The sequence below is a fragment of the Natator depressus genome, chromosome 1 (assembly GCF_965152275.1).
Source record: "Natator depressus isolate rNatDep1 chromosome 1, rNatDep2.hap1, whole genome shotgun sequence".
Lineage (NCBI taxonomy): Eukaryota > Metazoa > Chordata > Testudines > Cheloniidae > Natator > Natator depressus.
Window position 1 is genome coordinate 133,070,584 of NC_134234.1, and position 23,207 is coordinate 133,093,790.

The 23,207-nt window shown below is 41.5% G+C and overlaps 1 protein-coding gene across 3 annotated transcripts in view; it reads left to right on the forward strand.

Moving 5' to 3' along the window:
• Positions 1-22,126, forward strand: part of PRPS2 (phosphoribosyl pyrophosphate synthetase 2) — a 40,874-nt gene extending 18,748 nt beyond the window's left edge. For 2 of the 3 annotated variants that reach the window (XM_074966744.1, XM_074966748.1), the window contains exons 3-7: positions 5,720-5,818; positions 7,109-7,233; positions 11,558-11,731; positions 18,686-18,845; positions 19,822-22,125. In XM_074966744.1, coding sequence (XP_074822845.1) covers positions 5,720-5,818; positions 7,109-7,233; positions 11,558-11,731; positions 18,686-18,845; positions 19,822-19,914 — 651 coding nt within the window. In that variant the 3' untranslated portion in view covers positions 19,915-22,125. Of the gene's footprint in view, positions 1-5,719; positions 5,819-7,108; positions 7,234-7,507; positions 7,660-11,557; positions 11,732-18,685; positions 18,846-19,821 lie in introns of those variants that run through there. The other variant, XM_074966755.1, reaches the window with a different exon arrangement.
• Positions 22,127-23,207: the final 1,081 nt, after the last annotated feature.

The window sequence follows — 23,207 nt, forward strand, 5'->3', positions numbered from 1 at the left end:
GAAAAGAGAAGAAGTTAGTAGAAGTGAAGAACGACCACTAGAGTGGGAAAACTGAAGTGCTCTAACCATTCTTCAGGTAGCTAGTGAAGGTGGGAATGGGAGCCTTGGATAGATAGCTATCCCTTTTTCTGTGTAATCTAACAGTAAAACATTCCATTAACATCCCCTTGAAGGGGAAGGAACAGTCATTGTACTAATGAAACTGTTTGCCTGGAAAACTCTTCAGTCATGCTGCTAGATATTTAGTTGTTTGTTTTGAGTAGGATGTGGTATTAATGCTGTAAGATGATTTGTTAATAGAAAACTGATACTTTCAAGTTAAACACTTACTTGGATGTTCTGGATCTGTGCTCCCTAATATCTAACTTAAGTCTTCCTTGTTGCAAATTAAGCCCATTACTAGTGCCCTACCTTCACTGGGCATGGAGAACAATTGATCACCAAATTCTGTATAAAAGCCCTTAACTTTTTTGAAGACTGATCAGGTCCCTCCCTTATTCATCTTTTCTCAAGACTAAAAATGCCCAGTTTTTAACTTTTCCTCAGCAGTCAAGGTTTCTAAACCTGTTTTGCTCTCCTGTGGATTTTCTCTCCAGTTCGTCCACATCTTTACTGAAGTTAGCACCCAGAACTGTGCACAGTATTCCAGCTGAGACCTCACCAATGCCAAATAGAAAAGGACAGTTTTATGCCCTGGATCATACATACAGCACATCTTCCACCAGGAAGTAGGTTTGCTACCAGTGCTGAGAACCTGAAGGAACCGCTCAAGGATCATATCCCTTCCACTCCACCTCCTCTCTGGCAACTACCTCTTCTCCCTCTCTCCTCCCCCTCTCCTCTAAGGGCATGACTACACTTGCGAGTTAGAGCGCATTAAAGCAGCTCCGGGCATCCTAACTCATAATGCGTCCACACTGGCAAGGCACGTAGAGGGCCCAGACTCCACGACTAGAGCGCTCCTGGTAATCCACCTCCACGAGAAGCACGATACTTGCTGCGGCCCGGCTGGAGCACCAGAGTGCCAGTGTGGACGCCCTGGTCTATTAATGCGCTCTGATCAGCCTCCAGAAGTGTCCCACAGTGTTCTAGCCACTCGGGTCATCACTTCAAACTCTACTGCCCTGCCCTCAGGAGACCAGCTGTGAGACTCGCCCTTTAAATTCTCTGGGAATTTTGAAAATCCCCTTCCTGTTTGCTCAGCAAGGCATGGAGTGCTCTCAGCAAATCTTGCCAGGTGACCATGCCTCCACGTGCCAGGCGATCCCCAGTATGGAGCAATGGCGAGGTGCTGGACCTCATCAGTGTTTGGGGGAAGGAAGCTGTCCAGTCCCAGCTGCACTCCAGCCGTAGGAATTACGATACCTTCGGGCAGATATCCAGGAACATGATGGAAAGAGGCCAAGACTGGGACGCCCTGCAGTGCAGGGTTAAAGTGAAGGAGCTGAGGAATGTGTACTGCAAAGCGCACGAGGCAAACAGCCACTCTGGTGCTGCCCCCACAACATGCCATTTCTACATAGAGCTGGACGCAATACTTGGGGGCAACCCCACCTCCACTCCAAAGACCACCATGGACACTTCAGAGCCCAGTTCAACAAGGCAGGAGGAGTAAAGCGGGAGCAAGGGTGCTGTGGAGGAGGGAGACAGCCCGGCATCCATAGATGCATGCAGCCAGGAGATGTTTTCAAGCCAGGAGGAAGGTAGCCAGTTGCAGCAAACACCAGAGGAGGTTCCTGGTATGCAGCTTTTATTTTGGGAAGGAAGTTGTTCGGTGCGGGCCCTTGGGGCAAGGAGGGTTAGGGCTGCATGCATGCCTATATGCGGAGTAGGGCATTGATGTGCTCTCGCACATCGTGGTAATTGGCCTCAGTGATCTCTTCAAAGGTCTCATGCAGAAGCTGGGCAATCTGCTTGCTCAGGTTCCTTGGCAGAGCTACTGTGCTCCTTGTCCCAGTAAGGCTAACATATCCGCACCACTGTGCTGTGAGAGGCGGGAGGACCATTGCTGTACACAGGCAAGCTGCATATGGGCCAGGGCGGAAGCCGCATTGTAGAAGAAGACTCTCCCTTGCTTCCCAAGTCACCCTCAGCAGCGACATCTTCCAGGATGAACTCCTGTGGAAAATGTGGGGACAGTGTTCAGTATAGGGGCCCCCTGCAGCTGTTGGCTCTCCCCAAGGCACAGAACCCCAGAGGACAGTACAGCTGTGAAACAATCAGTCCCCCTTGCCCCTGTGCTTACTCACCATTTTGGGGCTCCTGTGGGTTATGTGCAATCCCTTCGGGATGGGCAATTTCTGCTATTGTATACACTGTGCTTGTCAAATCATTGCTCTGTCTGGTGTGAACAATGCTGCCTCTGTTAAGTGTTGCACTTTGGCTTTACAGGTGCAACCTCGAGATCCCAACCGTCCTTTTTATCAGACCAAAAGACTCCAAAGAATCGGGAAGCATACTCAAAAAAGTGAAGAGGACATGCTGCATGAAGTGATGTAGCAGTCCATTAATGAAAATCAAAAGTGCAGGAGTGGTGGGAGAGCGAAAGGAGAGTCCGCCAACAGAATGCAGATCACTGGCATCAAAGCAAGGAGTGGCTGCTAAGCATCATGGAGCACTAAGTGGACTCGATACAGGAGCTCGTAGCCATGCAGGCGGAGCACTTCTGTGCTGCTCCCCCTACCCACCCCCGCAGCCCTTGTCCAAAACTCTTTCCCTTGTGACCCCATGTCACCTTGAACCCACTTTCCCCAACATACGGGTAGTTATCACCACCAGGTGCCTCCAACACCTGTGGCTTCACCACCCAGCCACCATTAAGTAAAAGATACCATAGCCCAGGAAAGCAACAGGCACTGCAACTCAGTGCATCATATGTAGCAAACACCAATTCCTACTAACATTGGAACCATTGCACTTCACTCCCATGCAGGGCACCAAACATTAGTGGTGGCTTTCAGCCTCAAATTGCTCCCTCAGGGCATCCCTAATCCTTGCAGCCCTGCGCTGGGCTTCTCTAATAGTCCTAATCTCTGGCTGTTCAAATTCAGCCTCCCAGGTGTTGAACCTCCGAGGTCCATGCCTGAGTGAATCTTTCACCCTTCGCTTCACAAATGTTATGGAGGGTACAGCATGCGGATATAACCGCGGGGATGCTGTCATCGGTCAGGTCCAGCTTCCCATACAGACAGCGCCAGCGGCCCTTTAAATGGCCAAAAACACACTACACAGTCATTCTGCACCAACTCAGCCTGTTTGAACTGCTCCTTGGTGCTGTCAAGGCTCCTTGTGTAGGGTTTCATGAGCCACGGCATTAAAGGGTAAGCGGGGTCTCCAAGGATCACAATGGGCATTTTGACTTCCCCACGGTGATCTTCTGGTCTGGGAAGAAAGTCCTGGCTTGCAGCTTCCTGAACAGGCCAGTGTTCCGAAAGATGCGTGTGTCCTGCACCTTTCCGGACCAGCCTACATTAATGTCAATGAAAAGCCCACCGTGATCCACAAGCACCTGGAGAACCATAGAGAAATACCCCTTCCTATTAATGTACTCGGAGGCTAGGTGGGCTGGTGCTAGAATTGGAATATGCATCCCATCTGTCGCCCCTCTGCAGTTAGGGAAACCCATTTGTGCAAAGCCATCCGCAATGTCATGCACGTTACCCAGAGTCCTGGTTCTTCTGAGCAGGATCTGATTTAATGGCCTTGCAAACTTGCATCAACACGATTCCAACGGTCAACTTTCCCACTCCAAACTGAGCGACCAATCGGTAGCTGTCTGGAGTTACCAGCTTCCAGATTGCAATAGCCACCCACTTCTCCACCATTAGGGCAGCTCTCAATCTTGTGTCCTTCCACCACAGGGTGGGGGTGAGCTCAGCACACAGTCCATGAAAGTGGCATTTCTCATCCAAAAGTTCTGCAGCCACTGCTCGTCATCCCAGACTTGCATGATGTGATTCCCACCCCTCAGTGCTTGTTTCCCAAGCCCAAAAGCCACATTCCACAGTGGTGAACATGTCTGTGAATGCCAGAAGCAATCTTGTGTTGTATGCGTTATGCAAGTCGACATCATTGACTCCTCACTGTCAGTTTGTAGTTTAAGGAGTAACTCGACTGCAATTCGTGACATGCTGGCAAGACCCATCAGCATATTCTTCAACAGTTCGGGCTCCATTCCTGCAGACCGAAAGGGAAGACAGAGTACGCAGTACAAAAACCATTGAAAGATGGCGCCCAATGTGGACGGAAGCACAGGGATTGCTGGCATGCAAACCAATGCATCACTGGCATTGGGACAGGACCCAGAATGCCCTGCACTCCCCTGCCCCCTCCCACAAGGCACAGCGCCAGAATGGGAAGAGGTACTCTGTGGGATAGCTGCCCATAATGCACTGCTCCCAATGCCACTACAAGTGCTGCAAATGTGGCCACACCAGCATGCTTGCTGCTGACAGTGTGAAGACACTGCAGCACTTTCCCAACTGCCGTCTCCGAGGGTTGGCTTAACTCAGTGCTCTACATCTGCAAGTGTAGCCATGCCCTAAGAATCAAATCCCACAAGGTATGAAATCATTGGTGTTGCAGGTGTTTACCAATCCTCAGAATTTAGTGCAATGTCGCTTAAAAAAATCACACCTGTATGACAGTGGTACTAGTATATACAAGTAAAATCAGAGCTGATTAAAATTTAAAAAATTTAACCAACTTTGTAATTAAAACAGTTGGGAATTCTTGCTGTTTTGTCTCCTTTTCCTCTACTTGCTATAGAGCTAGACAAAGTTTTGAGGGTGGGAAGTTGTGGCTAAATTTTTTTTGGTGGGGGGGTGAATTTTTCTTGTCTAATATCACCTCTAAGTAGATATTCTTCTATATAGGTATGTAAAATAAATAATTGTATGTGTTGTGTTCATGTAACTAAAGAGTGTATTTAGGTTTGATTTAAGACTGTACCATCTTGAGTGCTTATTAATATTAGTGCAATGTTTCTGAAATTATTAAATGCCATGCTTAACATTTAAAAAAAAATAGCTTCTAAATTTTGCCAATAGTAATGTATGTGTAAACTTTTAAAATTTGAAATATTTTGACTATGTAAGGAGGAAATTGGGAAGTTAGGTAATGGCAAATGTATTAAATATTCAGCTGCTTAAAATAAAATTAGCATTGTTAGTGGTAATATTGGAAGGAAAGCCAGCAATGACTTAAGATGCATTGAAACTTGAAATAGTGAGCAAGAAGTAGATTTCTCTTCAGATTAAAATAATGAATGTGTTCTCTGCCTTACCTTGCTAATTTAGAGTTCTTTCCCCCATCCCCTTCCCTTTCCCTGATTTACCCAGGAAATAAGTGGAATGAGCAAACTAATTTAAACAACATTCAGAAGTAATATGGTCTATCAGGGTCTCATGGCATTAATAGCAAGACATGCCACTAAATGTCTAACTCGGATACATTTCTTGGACATGAGGAATTCTTCTTCTGTACCCATTTTGTCATTTGTCCCATTTCTTGATTCCATTTATCTACTTTATTGACTTTCCATAGCATCATTATGTTGATATTTTTGTTTTGTTCTATCTGAGATTAAGAAACAATATCAGGTTGGGATATTACAGAAGATGTAAAGCGAAATCTCTAAATGTGTAACTAATATAAGTCTCTTAAATTTAATTTGACTGTATCTCTTTACAATTTTGTGAAACATGGCTTGTTCCTCCAGAGTCGTGCTCCAATCTCTGCAAAACTTGTTGCCAATATGCTATCTGTTGCTGGGGCTGACCACATCATCACCATGGATTTGCATGCTTCTCAGATACAGGTAATTACAAGCTCTTGTTGACTGCAGCTAGGAGTTAACCTATCACATTAACTCAATAGGGAAACTTGTTACCAGACCACATTCCTTTCTGCTTTTCTCACAGCTGTGAGAGAGAGGCTATTCTGATGCTCCAGGGAGAAGGGAAACTGTACCAAAGATTATTTAAATATACATAATTTTAAGGGAAAATTTAAGAGAAACAAACCTTGCTTCTGAATAGAGACCAGGCCTGACCTAAGTAGCTGACTTGCTAATATTAACTTCATTCATATTTTTAATCTGAGTGTTTGATAGAATTGGGTAAAACTTCAAAGTGTACTAGAACCCCCAGCACATACCGTGCACAGGCAGGCTTCTATTTATTGTATTTTGTAAGTATTTAGTACAACTAAAGTATTTTGCTAATATAATGGGGGTTTCTAATCTTGCATACTAATTGATGAGTGTTAATTGAATGTAACAGTAAGCTATGACTCTTTCTTCACTTCTATTTTGTCAATTATGTGTTAATGAAAGTGAAGAGTTTATAGCTTTAGGTAGAACCATACATGCATGGTAGTCACTGTTCAGTGTCCCTGTACACAGCACTATCAAGCTTTCTTATTTCTTACTAGCAAACACCTGCTTTTTCCAGTCTTGAGGTTCTAGTTAACCAGAACTACCAGTCACAGTAGATGTTAAAGTGTGGACCAAAGTCCTTTTTACTTTAACCTGTTTCTCAGAAGTGGGAGACTATTGCATTGCAATCTTGTACAAGAATTATAGGGGGGAAAAAAATATTTGTATCTTCTCAGTCTTGAAATATCAGTGTTCATTTCTAGCACTTATTCTTTTAATATTAAGACTATTAATTGTAATTTAATATTAAAATAATAAGAAATTAATTTATAATAGACATTACTTTTAACTTATGTTTCTTTTTAGATAAAATTTTTCATGAGAATAAATTTACTCAGCCATGTGCTTAAGGCTTCTTTCCCCCAACAAAAAATTACCTTCTGGCTTTACAGTGTAAAGTCATTAGTGATGCTTTCCCCTCCCTTTATTGCTAATGAGTGGGATTTTACAAAGTGCTTGTGTTGGCCTAACTGTACTGACATTGAAGTAAGTGAGAATTTTACTATTGACTTCAGTGAGAGCAGAATTAGGCCAGTGTAGAACACAGTTTTGAAAATCCTACCCTACATGTTTAAGTTGACCAAGTGGTTGTTTTTTGTTTTCTAATTTTATTCTAAACAAAGCATAGCAGAAAGCTAATATATGTTAAGAACTGTGTTTGTTTGTTCTCAGGGTTTCTTTGATATTCCAGTGGACAATCTGTATGCAGAACCTGCAGTGTTGCAATGGATTAAAGAGAATATTTTGGAATGGAGAAACTGTATCATAGTCTCACCTGATGCAGGTGGAGCAAAAAGGTAGTGTGCAAACTACAAATTGTCCATCGAGTTCAACTATTTCTGTTTCACAGAAAGGAATACTTTGCTCATACTTCTTGGTTGATTTATTTGTTTTATCGCTGAAAATCGTATAAGGCAGTGGCTGTAAATGCTGATGGTTCCAGTTCCATTGTAATGAAACAATTGTAATGAAACAATAGTCCTTCCAATGTAGATCATGCTTAGTTATATGTAGGAATTTTCTGTGCTCTAAAGGAAATATTTTCTCTCTCCCTGAATATGGCCTCATTAGCTGAGACCCTGTGTAGGAGGAAAGAGGCTTTTCCTGCTGCATGCTCCTTTTAGCAGTTACTGCACCTCTTCCCGCTTCTCTCTGGAGCTACATACATTTCCCTTCTCTAGTCAAGCATGTGGCCTACTCTCACTGTACCTGCTGGAGTATAGGTAAGAGCGTACTTGAGTCATGTTTCTTTTTAAAAAAAAAAAAAAGGGGGAGTTTTATTCCTGGCTGAAAATCTATTGACTCAAGTTTAGTAATGTGTAATCAAAAAAATAATCTGGTGGAAATATTAAACAAGCTTGGAGGCGGGGAGGAAATGTGGAGGTGTTAATTAATGGAATATTACGTCAATCATGGCATCCATTATTACTCATTCAGCAGATCATCTTTTGTTTGGTTCTGGTCAAGTATGAATTGATGTCAGAATTCTGAATCATGCTATCTGTGAAGTGACAAAGTATTCCATATAGATGGGACACTTCTCAAGCAGAGATTGTTGGTCATCCTGCTGATAAAAATCCCTGCCCATCAGCTGGAAACTTGGAGATTGTGACAGGGAGGGGGAGAACAGTTAGGTCATCTAGTCCCTCTCATTGCCAGTGAAGGACTGCCATAAAGTGGATTTGACCAAAGCCTCATGTTTGTCACAAGTTTTAGATGATTAACAGCCAAAAAAGAGAAGGGAAGGGGCTCACTTTGCTACTTAATGTACATAATCTATTTTGAAGAATGAAGTTATAGATTTGGAGGGAGACTGTAAGAAGCATTCCAGAGATAATCTAGTAAATTAGGCAGACTTCCTTTTTCAGTCCAATATGATGTATTTGTTCCTTCTCTCTTCTCCTCCTCCCCCCACCGCCTGAAACAATTCAGTCTTGTGGTAGAATTCACGGAGTGGCAGAGAGAAGCTGTCTGGCAAACTTCTTTATATATTTTATCAGATTAATTGCTTTTTTACAAGAAACATTTGTTTGTATTTAGCATATCTTCATGTTGTAAAGTAACCAGACACTGCCTCTTGAAGTGGGGGGAAATTATTCTTTAAGATGGAAAGACAGACATTTGTGTTTCCCAGCTAATTACTATATTCTGTGTGAGAGAGAGGACTACCTATACAAGCTCCACAGTTAACTGTGGATTTCTAAAAATAACTAGCAGTAACACAAGTTTATTGGAAGAGCAGCATGTTGGGTTTTTTGTTGTTGGGTTTTTTTTAAATGAATGATCTGGAAATATTGACGGGATAGAAGGACTTGCATACAGTGGAACCCCATTTATCAGACCCTCCCTTAACTGGCTCCTCACGTTTACTGAACAACCAGGACTCCAGGGCCAGACTCAGGTGATCTCTCCTGTGGCTGCTAGATGACGCTGCAGTGTCTCATTTTTCATATTCTCTGGTTTATCCGCAATTCTGATTATCCAAGCTGGCCACAGTCCCAATTAGTCTGGATAAATGGGGTTTTGCTGTGTAGATATTAGATACAAGCTGGGTGAGGTAATATCAGTTATTGGACCAACTTTTGGTGCGATCTGAAAAAGAGCTCTGTGTAAGCTTGGAAGTTTGAGTCCCTCACCGACAAAAGTTGGTCCAATAACCGATATTACCTCACCCAGCTTGTGTCTCTCATATCCAGGGAAGGACCAACTCTTCTACAGCACTGCTTACGTGTATATGATTGCCAAGGTTTAGAATATCTGGATTCTGTCACTTCCTCTTACAACTCCATCAATTGTCCTGTTAGCCAGCCTATTAAAGATTGAAGTTAAGCATAAAACTACTGTTGATTATTTGTGCTCCTGCATTGTCAGGACCTGTTGTGAAAATATGTGCTCGAGTGTATGAAAATGTGAAAATACTTTGACTTATCCCATTGTAGTCAAAAAGAGGTCATTTTGAGATTTATTTAAAAGATGACACCCCTCTGGAAACTAAATTCTAATACTGGTTCAGCTGTGGTTTTGAGTGGTATTTAAGAATAATCCCTATTTCAGAAAGATTGAGATTGCCCTCTATATGCTTGCTGTCTTTATTAATACATGAGACCTGATTTTTTTTATTTATTTTATTTAAGATTGAATATTGGTGTAACTTTTAAAGGAAAGTACAGTTTAGTTTTTTACAATCTTAATATGAAAAGGTATCAATCTTGTCAAAAATTTGTTATGCAGTGGCTAGAATTTAATATTTTAGAAGAGATTAGTATGTCCACAAGAGGTCACTCTTAGCATCTTATGAAATCTTTAGTAATTAAAAGTAGCGTATAGATGAATCTTGTGAATTACTAACCAAGTGCTGAACATCAGAAAAAAGACATGGAGAATGAAATTAGTCAGATCCTCCTCATTTACTCCAATATACAAGTGCCTATAAGGTTGTTAATTTAAAAAACCCACCTACGGTACTGTGCATTTCAGTTGAAATGTGATTTTTAAATGTGAAGATCTTTTATATATTAAGGATTTTCTAATGTTATCAATACAATGTCATTTTGTATAGATAGCCTCAATTCTGAATTTACTTAACTCATCTAGTTGTGCTTAAATATTGCAACAATCTATTCGAACAGGGGTTCTCAACTTTTTCTTTCTGAGCCTCCCGCTGCCCCCCCCCCAAACATACTATAAAAACTCCATAGCCCACCTGTGCCACAACAACTGTTTTTCTGCATATCCAATAGATTAAAAGCCAGGACGAGCATTAGCAAGCAGGGCAGTTGCCTGGGGTACCACACCACAGGGGCTCACATGAAGCTAAGTTGCTCAGGCTTCAGCTTCGGCCCTAGCGAGTCTACTAGCCCTGTTCTCTGGTTTATTTTGGCAGACCCCCTGAAACCTGCTCACAGCCCCCCAGGGTGGCCCCAGACCTGTGGTTGAGAACTACTGTACTAGAAGCTTCTGAATAGTTGGCATGTATTGTGTATGCATAGCACTTGCCAACAAGATACTAACAAACCTAAACTTTCACTTGCCTGTATTTGTCTGATGTGCAATACTTGTTTCAAACTTAAATATTTTAGTTAGTTTTAAAAATCTCCTTTTCTTGAAGTCAGCAGCCTATATAAATTTAGCCTTTAATATTGGTGTTTAGCTGATGAGGTGGGTTTCTTAACTACATGTAGCTTTTCTAGTTTACTTCCTAATTAAAACATAACCTGTTCTTTCCATCTTCTTGCAATAGGACAAGCCCAGATGTCCCCTAGAGAGTAGCCTTTCTTTTGGAAAGGCCGTATAAATCTGTTTTCACTATGCCACAATGTCTTTGCTCTTTTTCAGCACTACAAGAAGAAAGGCCTGTTGCCTTCATATTAGGGGGACATCAGGGCTTGATGTATTGCAAAGTCTGCTTGTAGCACTAGGCTTTAAACAGCTAGTTGCTTGGATTGTGCTCAAGGCCAGTTCTCTGATTTTACAATGCTTTGTAGTAAACCCTTAAACATATATCTTTATAATACAAATATGAGTAGACTATGTTAAATCATAAACTTAATATATTATAACTGAACTACTGACTTAAATTCTGTTTGGGGTGTCTGAGTGGGGAGGAGGATGGGTAGTGAGAAGTAATAACTGATCTGTATTTTTTCCAGATCAAAATGTGTTTTGACATTGACTCTTTACACTGGGGAAGTGATGAATACTCTTCTCCATCCATATAAAAGCACTAGTGGATTATTAATTCTGTGTGCCCCAAATGGCTAAACATTCTTGTTCTCATTAAATATATGTGAGTAGTGACCTTCTGTAAGGAAGGAGTTCAGTGCCTGAAAATTAGTCAGTCCAAAACAAACAAACCCCAAACCCCTCATACATCTGGAAGAATGATTTTTGGATGTCTTATGCTACTGTGCCTGTAAGCCCCATTGCTTAACAGAAGAGCAGCATTGGTGCTACTACCCACATCAATATTTTGTGATATTTTAAAATGTTTTTGGTGTGTTTTTTAACTTTTTTCTTAAAATATAAAGACCATTATTTCTACAGCAGGCACATGCAATTTCTTTCCCTCTTGTTTCTGAAAAGTGTATTTTAAAACATGTTTGACTCTTTCTTACAACTTAGGGTTACTTCAATCGCAGATCGACTGAATGTTGAATTTGCTCTGATTCACAAGGAAAGAAAGAAAGCTAATGAAGTGGACAGAATGGTCTTGGTTGGTGATGTGAAAGATAGGATAGCTATTCTTGTCGATGACATGGCTGACACATGTGGCACAGTATGTCATGCAGCAGACAAGTAAGTATTGTTCCAAATTGACCCCATACCCCAGTGTATAGTCACCAGTCTGTTGCAAGCTGGCCAAATTGCTTGGTCCCCTCCCCCTATGCTTCCATTTCTGCTGGGTCTGGATAGTGTCTAGTTTTTTTTTTCTAGGTCTGTAGGGCACACTTTTAGCCTCAAACCTTCCTTGGGACCTGGAATGCCATCACCCTCGAAATCAGTGTCTGAGACCTACCAAGCTCCCTAGTTGCTTCTACATGCTCTTAGAGCTCTACCTAGGCTGTGGTTTGAGTTTCTAGTTTGACCCCTTCAAGGACAAAGCAAGGAACATAGGCTTAGCAAAGAGATTTCTTAATCACAGTGGCTTTACATTTAAAGTACATGAGAATTATAAATCTTTGAAAATAGAAGTTCTGGCATACACTTTGCCCGAGTCTGATCTGACCCCTTCCGGGAATCTAAGGTCTGTCTGCATTTCAGATTGCAGAGTTCCTCTGGCAAGTCCTTTTCAGATTGAAGGTCAAACCCCCGTGCACAGACCACAACCTCACTCTCTCTCTTAAATAGAGCCTCATGGTGCTATCTGCTCCCACCACACAAGGAGTTCTTGCCCCTTCTTGTGGGCTCCTGTATAGAGGAACTATTGTTCCATGGTGGTAGGCCAGTACATGGAGTCAGTGGCCCTAGATTGCTTTGTCGTGGCTTTTAATGCTCTTCAGTGAGGTGTCAAATGCTCTCCCTGAGCAATACTTCCATGCATAGCATAAGTCAGTGAAACTACTCGCATGCATAAAGTTACTCATGCTTAAACATTTGCAGGATTGGGACCTCAGGCTATAAATTCAGCAGAGCAGGGCAGCTTTTTTCCTGTGTGTTTATAGGTCACCTAGCAGAACAGACCCCTCTTAGGAGCCTTTCTATTACTATATATAAAGCGATGGGGTCTAAATTAGCTTTTACCACTCAGATTTTGGGGTCATTGTGGATAGATCTCTGAAAACATCAACTCAATATGCAGAGGCAGTCAAAAAAGCTAACCATGTTGGGAATCATTAAGAAAGGGGTAGATAATCAGACAAAAATATCATATTGCCTCCATATAAATCAGTGGTTCTTAAACTTTTGCATTGGTGACCCTTTCACACGGTAAACCTCTGAGTGTGCGCCCCTCTCGCCCCCCCAAATTAAAAATACATTTTTTTTTATATTTGATACTTATAAATGCTGGAGGAGAAGCACGGTTTTGAGGGCTGATGGCTCACGACCTCCCACGTAATAACCTCACAACCCCCAGTGTGAGAACCCCTGATATACCCACATCTTGAATACCATGTACAGATCTGGTCACCCCATCTCAAAGATATATTGGAATTGGAAAAGGTACAGAAAAGGGCAAGAAAAAGGATTGGGGTATGGAATGCTTCTATATGAGTAGGGATTAAGACTGCTGGGACTTTTCAGCTTGGAAAAGACATCTAAGGGGATATGATAGAGGTCTATAAAATCATGACTGGTGTGGAGAGAGTAAATAAGGAAATGTTGTTGTTGGTGGTTCCTTCTCATAACACAAGAACTAGGGGTCAAATGAAATTAATAGGCAGCAGGTTTAAAACTCACACAAGGAAGTATTTCTTCACACAATGTACAGTCAACCTGTGGAACTCTTTGCCAGAGGATGTTGTGAAGGCAAGTCTATAACCGGGTTCAAAAAAGAACTAGCTAAGTTGACGGAGGATAGGTCTGTCAATGGCTATTAGCCAGGATGGGCAGTGATGCAAAACCATGCTCTGAAGTGTCCCTAGCCTCTGTTTGCCAGATGCTAGGAATGGGCAGCAGGGTGATTGCCTGTTCTGTTCATTCACTCTGAAGCATTGGCCACTGTCCGAAGACAGGTTACTGGACTAGATGGACTGTTGGTCTGACCCAGTATGGCTGTTCTTATGTTCTTAGAATACAAATAATAAATGATAGTGTGGTGTGGAAAAACACTTAGAAGAATTCTCAAGGAAAAATAATTTGGTTTTGTTTTGACTATTAGAAATCCTGCTTCATCTAATGCAACAATTCTGGGAAAGGATCTCTGCTCTAGTTTAGAGTTACAGCTCAAAGAGGTGCTCTCCTTATATACCTAGCCACCATTCTTTTTAGGCTGAGTAAATCAGATGGAGCTTTTAGAGTTTAGATATTTATTCACAATGGTCTTCAGAAAAATCTTGTGAATTTGGAAGAAGTAATGTGCAAAACCATAATTCTTTTCAATATGATATGTAATGCAAAGGTTTATTTTGCATTTTCTAGCTCACTTCGGATACTCTGTAATACAAACGTCTAAAAACAAAGCTAATTAACTTACTTTTCCACCCCTTATTCGAAAGGGGTCAGTAGTGACTGAAAAATGGTTCTTATCCTGACTAAGCAGATGGGAAGGGCTTTGTCTGGACGAACAAGGTTTTCAGCTAGATTTGTTTTTAATCTATTGTCAGTGTATTTAAATAGACAGAACTGTAGTGTCTGTCTTGCCTTCTCTAGAAAGAGTGTGATGAATCAAGTTGTTACTCCTGTAACAAAGCAGCCTTTGGCGGGATGCTACTGACTATCAGTTCAGGACAAATTGCTTAGAGCAGAACAGTCACAGCCCAAGGCTGGGGGTCCTTCACTAAGGCACACCAAACCAGCCAAACAGATGGGACTTCGGTTTTACCCCACTGGCTAACCAGAAGTCATACAGGCAATTCCTTCAGATGCTCCATTTTCCCAGTATCACCACCAGCACCACTCCTTGTAGGGATGAATGCTTATGAAAACCAATACCCCAGAAAAGAGAAGTGGTTCTCCTGATCCCAAAGGATGAAGCCCCAGACCCAGGTCAATACAGAAGTCAGATCTTACCCACAAATCACGCTGTTGCCAATCATTTAGAATCTAAAATCTAAAGGTTTATTCATAAAAAAAGAAATATAGATGAGAGTTAAAATTGGTTACATGGAATCAAATACACACAACAATTGCAACGTTCTTAGTTCATAGAATATCAGGGTTGGTAGGGACTTCAGGAGGTCATCTAGTCCAACCCCCTGCTGAAAGCAGGACAAATCCCAATTTTTGCCCCAGATCCCTAAATGGCCCCCTCAAGGATTGAACTCTCAACCCTGGGTTTAGCAGGCTGATGCTCAAACCACTGAGCTATCTCTCCTTCCCAGTTCTGGTTTGTTTCGGGCTTGATGGGATTACTGCTGATTTAAACCAGTTAAGTCTCTGGAGTACAAACATCCCAGCTTGGATGTATCGCTCAGTCCTTTGTTCAGAGCTTCAGTTTCAAGCACAGTTCCTCCAGAGGTCAGAAGCAGGATTGAAGACTTAAATGGAGGGGTTTTCAGAGCCTCTGATATCCTCTGCCATGTGGAAGGAAACCCCTTAGTTCTTACTGTGGAAAATCACAGCAGCAAGATGGAGTTTGGAGTCACATGGGCGAGTCACATGTTTATGCATGACTCAGTTTGCAGGTGGCAGCCATTGCTACCTTGAACATTCCCACAAAGGTTACTCAGATGTAGATTGGAGTCTCCCAAGGTCCATTGTCAGTGTTTCTTGATAGGACTATTCTGAGTAACTAAGTGCCCATTCTCAGAAGCTGACCAAATGCTTCTCTGATACTACTTAAAATCAAACACATTGAGATACAAGTACATAGCCAATATTTATAACTTCAAATACAAAAATGATACACACATACAGACAGCATAATCATAACCAGCAAATTACGACCTTTTCTTAGACACCTTACTTGACCTCCTTTGTACAAGATTTGATGCAACTATAGGACCTTGGTTGCAACAATGATCTATACGGTCACACTTCATGTCAATAACGTCACAACTCCATAAGGAGTAATTGGGAGGGGCCAGGCCCGTGGACTGCACCTCAGTATATATTAGACAAGTACCTGTCAAAGATGATCCAGGTAATACTTAGTCTTGCCATGAGTGCAGGGGACTGGATTAGATGGCCTCTTGAGGTCCCTTACAGTCCTATGATTCTGTTCTAATTAATTGACTGAAGCAAGAATCACTTAGCAAGATTATGGCTCCTAGTCTCAGATGTGGTGTTTGCCTCTAACAGTGTAGAGGAATTGGTAGAGTCCTCTTCCTATCTCCCACCCATCAAACTTACAAAAATACCATCTGCAATTCTAAAACTTGAATCCGGTAGCTAAATGATTCTGTCTGATCCAGTTCTTCTTTGAGTGGCATCCCTAGGGTGTTCCACTCTGGTGCACAAATGCCCCCTGTGCCTTTGATCAGAGACTTCTAGCAGTGTCCGTTTGGTCTGTGCATGCTTTTAGTCAGTCTTGTGCCCTGTGCCGTTCTGTTATAGCATTTTATGGGTGAGCCACCCTCAATTCCTTCTCAACCACCTCGGCCTGAGACAGAGGTCTGGCAGTTGTCCCGTTGAGATTTCCTCAACTTTAGCCTTTTTTTTCCTTATTAATAGTTTGAGTTTCATTAGTTACTAAGTAGTAATAGTATAGCTTCTTATTAGAAATTTTTTTAAGGTATATTTTTCTTTTTTTCATTGTATTTAGTTCTGCTTTACTGGGAGGTTAAATGTTTGGCTGGCTTCAAATGTTTGTCATGCCTGGAGGAGATCCTTGTTGGCGACAGGCACTCTCACTGCATCGTTACCTCAGGGAATCACATGTTGCACAGAAGTGCAAGTTTTGTCTGGCACTAAAATCAAGAGCCAGAAAAAACAGAGAAGGCTTCATCTCCTGATGGACAGCTCTCTCTGCCTGGCTTCTGACCCAGTCAAAGGCCCCTCCCGTTTCTGAGTAAGTCTGCCTCTATGAGGCCCACACCTCCAGGACTCTCAAGAGGAAGACCCAAAACTCCTGTCAAAGGAATATGCCCCTAGCACACTAGGTAGATAATCTACCTATAAAAGCCAAGGTCATCCATATTTTCAGCTACTCTGGTGCCATTGGCTCGCCAATCATGTACCAGTGAGATTACTGGTTCCTCTGTTACCCAGAGCATAGCTAGACTGAAAGATGGGAAAGCCTCGTGCCTGGAGAGATCATTGGTACCCTTAATGGATCGAGGCGCCAAGAAGAGCTTTCTCAGTACCAAAGAAACATGGAGTTCTGACTGCTTCCCTCTGAGCATCCTGAGACTTGCGGTACCATCAGTGCCCTCGGCCCCAATCACCTTGGTGCAGACTGCAGGCTCTTTACTGATCACACTCTTGGTACCACAGGAGTTTTTTCCCCCAGGACCTGGCTATATCTGAGATGTCCGATTCTCTGCTCCTCAGCATCAATGTGCTGTCGACGCAGAGGACATTGAGATCGCCTAAAGTTCACTTGGTACTAATGGTTTCACCTCAGATCTCTCCTGGCACTCCACCATTCCAGACTGAGCTTGAGGAAGAGGATTCTGGTAAAGACCTTGCCTCGGAGTCTCAAGTGTCAATTCAGGATTCTCCCTTCACTTCTATAGAGGCCCCTTCCAGAAGTGTCTGGTAAAGCTGCAACTACTCGTGGCCCACAATTACCACCAACACCTTGCTGGTACCAGCCCCCCTGGATAACGCCTCCTATGCCTTATTCACCTCCTCGTTGGCCATATTGGGACCCTGGGAAGACCTATTACCCATTCACCTGCCTGTCTTCCATCCCAGACTGCATCTAGATAACCAGGAGGCACTGCTTTATCCCTTTATGGATACTAAAAACTGTTGTACGTCTTGTTTCCTGGTTCCTCTCCTGTAGAGATGAGATGGGGCCTAATTGTCAAAAGTTCAATAGAGTGAAAACTGTAATGCATTAACAGGAGGAAGATCCTGACCTGCACAAATAGATGTCACTTTTAGATGATTTGAGGAGTTCAGTAAAGCAATACTCTTATCCTGTGACTTCTGTTGTTTTTTTTATTTTTTTTCCCTTTTCCATCCCCAAATCTGAAGCTTAGAAGGATCATGTCCTTTCTTCATTGTTTCCAAACTTAATTGAGTCACAGGGGACAATAAAGATGTAGCCTATATCTCAAGTAATCATCACAGATGTTTGAAAATGTCCATTTCTAAATAGTTTATACATCAGTTCAAGTAAGTTGGATCTTCAGCAATCTACTTGGTTTGAACTTAAAAAATAGGTACTGAAATTCAGACTGTAGACTAACCTGGGTTTAAAGTGTAACTATTTTTAGATCATCACAATAGCTGCTGACACCCATTGACTTAGTTCACAATTATTCACCAGCAAGTGTAGTGTAGCAAGCTCACTGGGATGTATTTTTGGTCAGCCTTTCCCAATATTCATACTGACGCAGTTCAGGGCAACTGCACCTGTGTTTTCCCCTCAGTGGTCCAGTAGGGGCACCCACTCTAGGGGCACCCACTTCTGGCTCCCCAGCCGTCACCTGCTGGGTGGAGACCCACATCTCTCCCTCCCTCCTGACCATGGAATTTCCAAGTTGAGAGTCAGTTTACCACTAGATTATTTATTCCAATGTTCTCTTTTGGTCTGCTGGTCTCCAGTACCCAGTTTGAACCATTGAAGAGACCATGAATAAATAAACAGCCAGACAATGGATCTGTTCCCCAGGGTCAAGCTTCAAAGGGCTGATGACTGGAGGAATTATATTAGCATTCCCCATCCTCCTAAAGAAGTCACATATAATCTCATAACACATAAAAATTACATTTTTAATACACTGGACGTCAAAGGTGTTAAAGTTAAGCTTTATCGAGGGTATTGCGTTATTTGTCATGCATACAAGCTAGCACATGCTCAGAACTGTACTACATGATTTTACAAGGGTTATTACCTTTTTGTAGTCTATTGAAGAATCCATATGTAAACTGGATCTTAAATCAAGAGTATTTTGGTTTTGCTGTTTCCTAAATAACACTAGAATTTTGTGCTTGAACACACATTGCAAACTTTTCTGTTTTTTGACCCATGTTTTTTAGGTTAGTGTCTGCTGGAGCCACTAAAGTTTATGCTATTCTGACTCATGGAATCTTCTCTGGCCCTGCTATTTCTCGGATCAATAATGCTGCATTTGAGGCTGTTGTAGTAACTAACACAATCCCACAGGATGAGAAAATGAAAAATTGTCCCAAGATTCAGGTACTGTGTGTGTTTGGTGTGGCTTTTCATCTGCTTGATAAAATGCAAATCTAGAATTCAGTTCTTGATGCTAGGATCCCATGCCACTGACCTAGAAGATACTGTTCACAAATTTACTGGACAGTTGTCTTGTTTGTAGAACTTATTCCTAAATGACATTGAAGAATTTGCTATCCCTTTAAAATACCATTGTGAAATCTAGTCCGTTTTTAAAAAAGACTTCATATACTGCAGCTTCTCCTGAATACCTCTGATTGCAGGGGAGGGTGGTTTAACTGGTGTGTCAAACTAAAGTCCTCTTTTTTTTTTTTTTTTTTTTTCTGCCAATGTACATCATGTTATGTTTGCATGTTAGAAATTAACATAATTCTGTTGAAGCCTTTGATTTGTTCCTTGTATTGATTGAGGTTATAGTTTAAAAATAACTTATGAAATACCAGACTGCAGAAGTTACATTGTACCAAAAAATTTTAATGCATCTCAGGACAACCTCACAAAGCCTGGTGTTCCCTTGGAAGTTTCTTCTGGGGAAAGCACAGTTTTGGGTGGGGGGGTTGGTTTGTTTTTTTTTAAGCTACTTAATTTGAGAGCACCAAAAGACACCTTAAGTTCTGATGTAATACAGTAGTCAATTGAATGAATAAACTAAAGCCAATTTGGTATTAACAGAAACAAGACTTGCAGTAAAGATCTGTAGTTCTGTTAGAATTAAACTTCTTTCAAGGAGACATTGCCATCTAGTGGCTAAAATGGTCAGGAAACTTGGATTGTATTCCTTGCTGTGTAGTTTTGGATTAATCTTAATGCACAGTTCATCAATTTTTAAAATAGATATAGTAAGCAGTCCTCACATGTGAGGTTTATCTAGTTGATGTTTGTAAAGCACTTTGAGTTCCTTAGAAGAAAGATGCTGTAAATTCTAATGGTCACTAGTGTTAGTGGTATAGTAAATTGTATTTTCTTGATTTGCTTTTAGGTTATTGACATTTCCATGATTCTGGCTGAGGCAATCCGAAGAACACACAATGGTGAATCTGTGTCCTATCTGTTCAGCCATGTTCCACTATAACTGCAAGAGATCAGTGGTTTCCTATTGGCTGTGTTCACTGTCACTGTTTTTTAAATAATGCAACTCAACAATGAGATGACTCTCTTGGTAAAAAGCTTCAGCTCTTATATACTTAAAGATGTTTTTGTTTTCTAATTAATCTTTGTTCATTGTAAATGGGCAATACAGCTCCATTTTGCAAAATCTCTTATGAATACACTTGAGGATTTTGAAGGGGAGGCTTCAATACTTACCTGTGACTTATTCCTACAGGTAACTTTTTGATTCTGTATTTGCCTACAGCAAGAGGGTCAATACCATTTCAAAACTTTATATTTGTGGGGCTGCCAAAGGTAGCCCAATTTTAAAATATTTCATATTTAGTTTATTTTAATAAGTTGGATGGGCAATGATGTAGTTCTCCTGCTGTGTAATGCTGAACCTTTGTCTAGGCTGTTAACTGAACATTGGAAAAAGGGTCAAATGTGTATTCCCTTAACAGTAAAATATTTTCTTTCTTTTAACTTGACAGAAACTCTGTGGTAGCTTGATGCCCACCTACTTCATATACCTCATGATTAAAAATTGCTGGGCAAGTTCACTTTTTTTGTGGGGGCAGCATAACTGTAGCTTAGAGATTAGTTGCTTGTGCTCTCTTCCTACTAAACTACTGCTTCAAATGTATAATCTCTGAAGCTGGGACCACAGCCACCATTTCTCTGCATATGGTAGTTTCAAAATGTTACGCTTCATTTGGAATGAAATGTCAATTATAGGCAACTTGTATGTATACGTTGGCCTTTCAAGTAAATTACTAAAGTTTGACCTTTATTTAAATCTTCAGTTTTAACCATGAGTCTGTCACTTTGTAGGTCTTTTCAATAAAATTTGAGACTTCCATAACACAATTAAAGTGAACTATTGACACAGTATATTCAGTGTGCTACATTTTGGAGCGTATGAAATTCCAAAGTTCAAACAGTGATTGTGTATGTGTGTAAAATGGGTTCTTTTTTCCCCTCTGGAAAGTTCATTGCACTATATCATTCTGTTCTGCTCTATGTTGCTCAGCTGCAGTTTTCAGTTTTCCTATTCATAGTTCAGTATTTGACATGTCAGCCAAACCTGTTATGTTAATACATCTGTTAACATGTAAATTTTAATGGTCACTAGTATTAGTGGTATAGTAAAACATTTCTTAAAGCTTTTCCACCTCCTTGCAGACAGTGGATCTTGACCATTCTGTTAGGTGAGATCTTCATTGTTGTGCAGCTAACTGAGTGGTCTGGTTGCTCAACAGTCTTAGTTACTCAGTAACAAAGGAGCAAAAACCATTGTGGAAATAACAGTTTGCAACTAAAATGTTGAGCCTTATCCTTAAGTACTGATGGTAAATTCCTTTAGAAATTTTACAGGTTTATGACTAAATCAAAATTCTTACTCTTGAAGATTACAACTCCAAGTTCTAAAGGGACTTGACAACCTAAAAGCATAGAGAGCTTCAGTTGAGCTAAGATAACATTCACACACCTAGTTCATGGGAGGATATCCAGTTTTCCACCTAATGTAGTTAATTACAATTTCATTTTCCATATCTTAGAAATGAGTCTCTTAATAGTTTTATTGTGGGGATTCCCCCCCAAAAAACTGATTTCTGCCAATCTTACCGTATTATGGTATAACTTTAAATATGCTTGCTTTTTCTGTTGCATCTTAGGCAGTCTAATGTTCTAGTCCAGTGTTTACCTAATTCTAAGGCTGATTTAGTTTGGGTATGCCAGCTCTTTTAGGGATTTAAAAAAATCCACTTGACTGCTTTTATCAGTAAGGAGAAGAATAGTGGTGGAGAGCACATCCATGTCAGTAATCCAAAGAAAATGCAATTCAGGTGTCTGTGTCTACTGAGAACTTCTAGCCCTGGTTTAATTTTCAAATCTTGTATTGTGGCCGGATGAATTTGTGGCCTACCTGCTGCAGAAAAGGTTTTATAGAGAATTATTTAACCTCTTGTAGTCTTAATTTTAGAGATTTCTAGCTTTATCACATTGCAGTTAAGTCTACCCCAAAACTATGGCTGATTAGCCATGATCATACCAAACTTTCTTTTAACTTACCTCTTCTTTTGCTAGTATATGTAGTACCATAGACAATAACTGTTATCTTGCTCTGCAGATCAGGGCTCTGTTACAAATGAAATTTTGAACTGTTTTGCCACTACTATGCTCAAGTATTCTTAATAAATCTTAAAACTGCTTGTGTTTACAGGTTGTTTTCCTGTTTTCTTTCGTTGCATTGGTTTATGGAGACCACTTATTACAAGTATTGAGTTGGGGATGGAGGATGGGTGGAAAATATAGGCAGTGGTATTCTTCCAAGACCTGCTTACAAACTGTGCCCAGCCATCCTAGACACCAAAACAATTGACACCCCTCAATTTGTGCAGATCTTCATAATAGGTTCATCCTTCTCCCTCTTCAAATGCTCTGACAAGCATGGAAATAGTTACAGTAACATTTAAATTATCATTATTGGGCATCTGATTAAACCTATGTGAACAGGGGCCGTTTTTGCTTCTCAGGTTATGCATTTTAAAGTTTTTTTTTTTCAGTAAAAATGGTTCATTTGTTTCTGATGTTAGCTGGCGGGGGGGAATAGTTTTACTCACTAACATTTTCTTACTGGGTGGGTCAATGACAAGAGTGATTAAGAACAGTCATTGACCACTCATTGCGCCAAGCTGATTCCACTGTCATGTCCTCTGGTGGTGTAAATTACCATAAAATGCATCTAGAAGAGAGGCCAGCTGGTGGGTGGTTGAAGAGGTCTGCATACAAATACAGGTCGCTGTTCTTATGGATATTGGCCAGCAGCATGAGAGGCCTTCTCACAACAAATATGGGGCAGCGCTATGTTACTAAGTATCAGCAGCCTTGGCACTGTAGTTGCCTGTAAAGTCCCAGTAACAATATTCATATCTTTAAGCTCTACATCAGAGGTGGGCAAATCATGGCCTGTGGGACTGTCCTGCCCAGCCCCTGAGCTCCCAGCTGGGGAGGCTAGTCCCCAGCCCCTCCCCTGCTGTCCCCACCACAGCCTCAGCTTGCTGCACTGCAAGTGCTCTGGGCAGCACGGCGGTGTGGCTGGCTCCAGCTGGGCAGTCCTGCCGCTGTGAGCGGTATGATAAAGGTGCGGGGAGCGGGATGGTTGGATAAGGGGCAGGGAGTTCTGGGGGTGCAGTCAGGGGACAGGGAGCAGGGGGCGGTTGGATGGTCGGGAGTTCTGAGGGAGGCAGTCGGGGGTGGGAGGGGATGGAT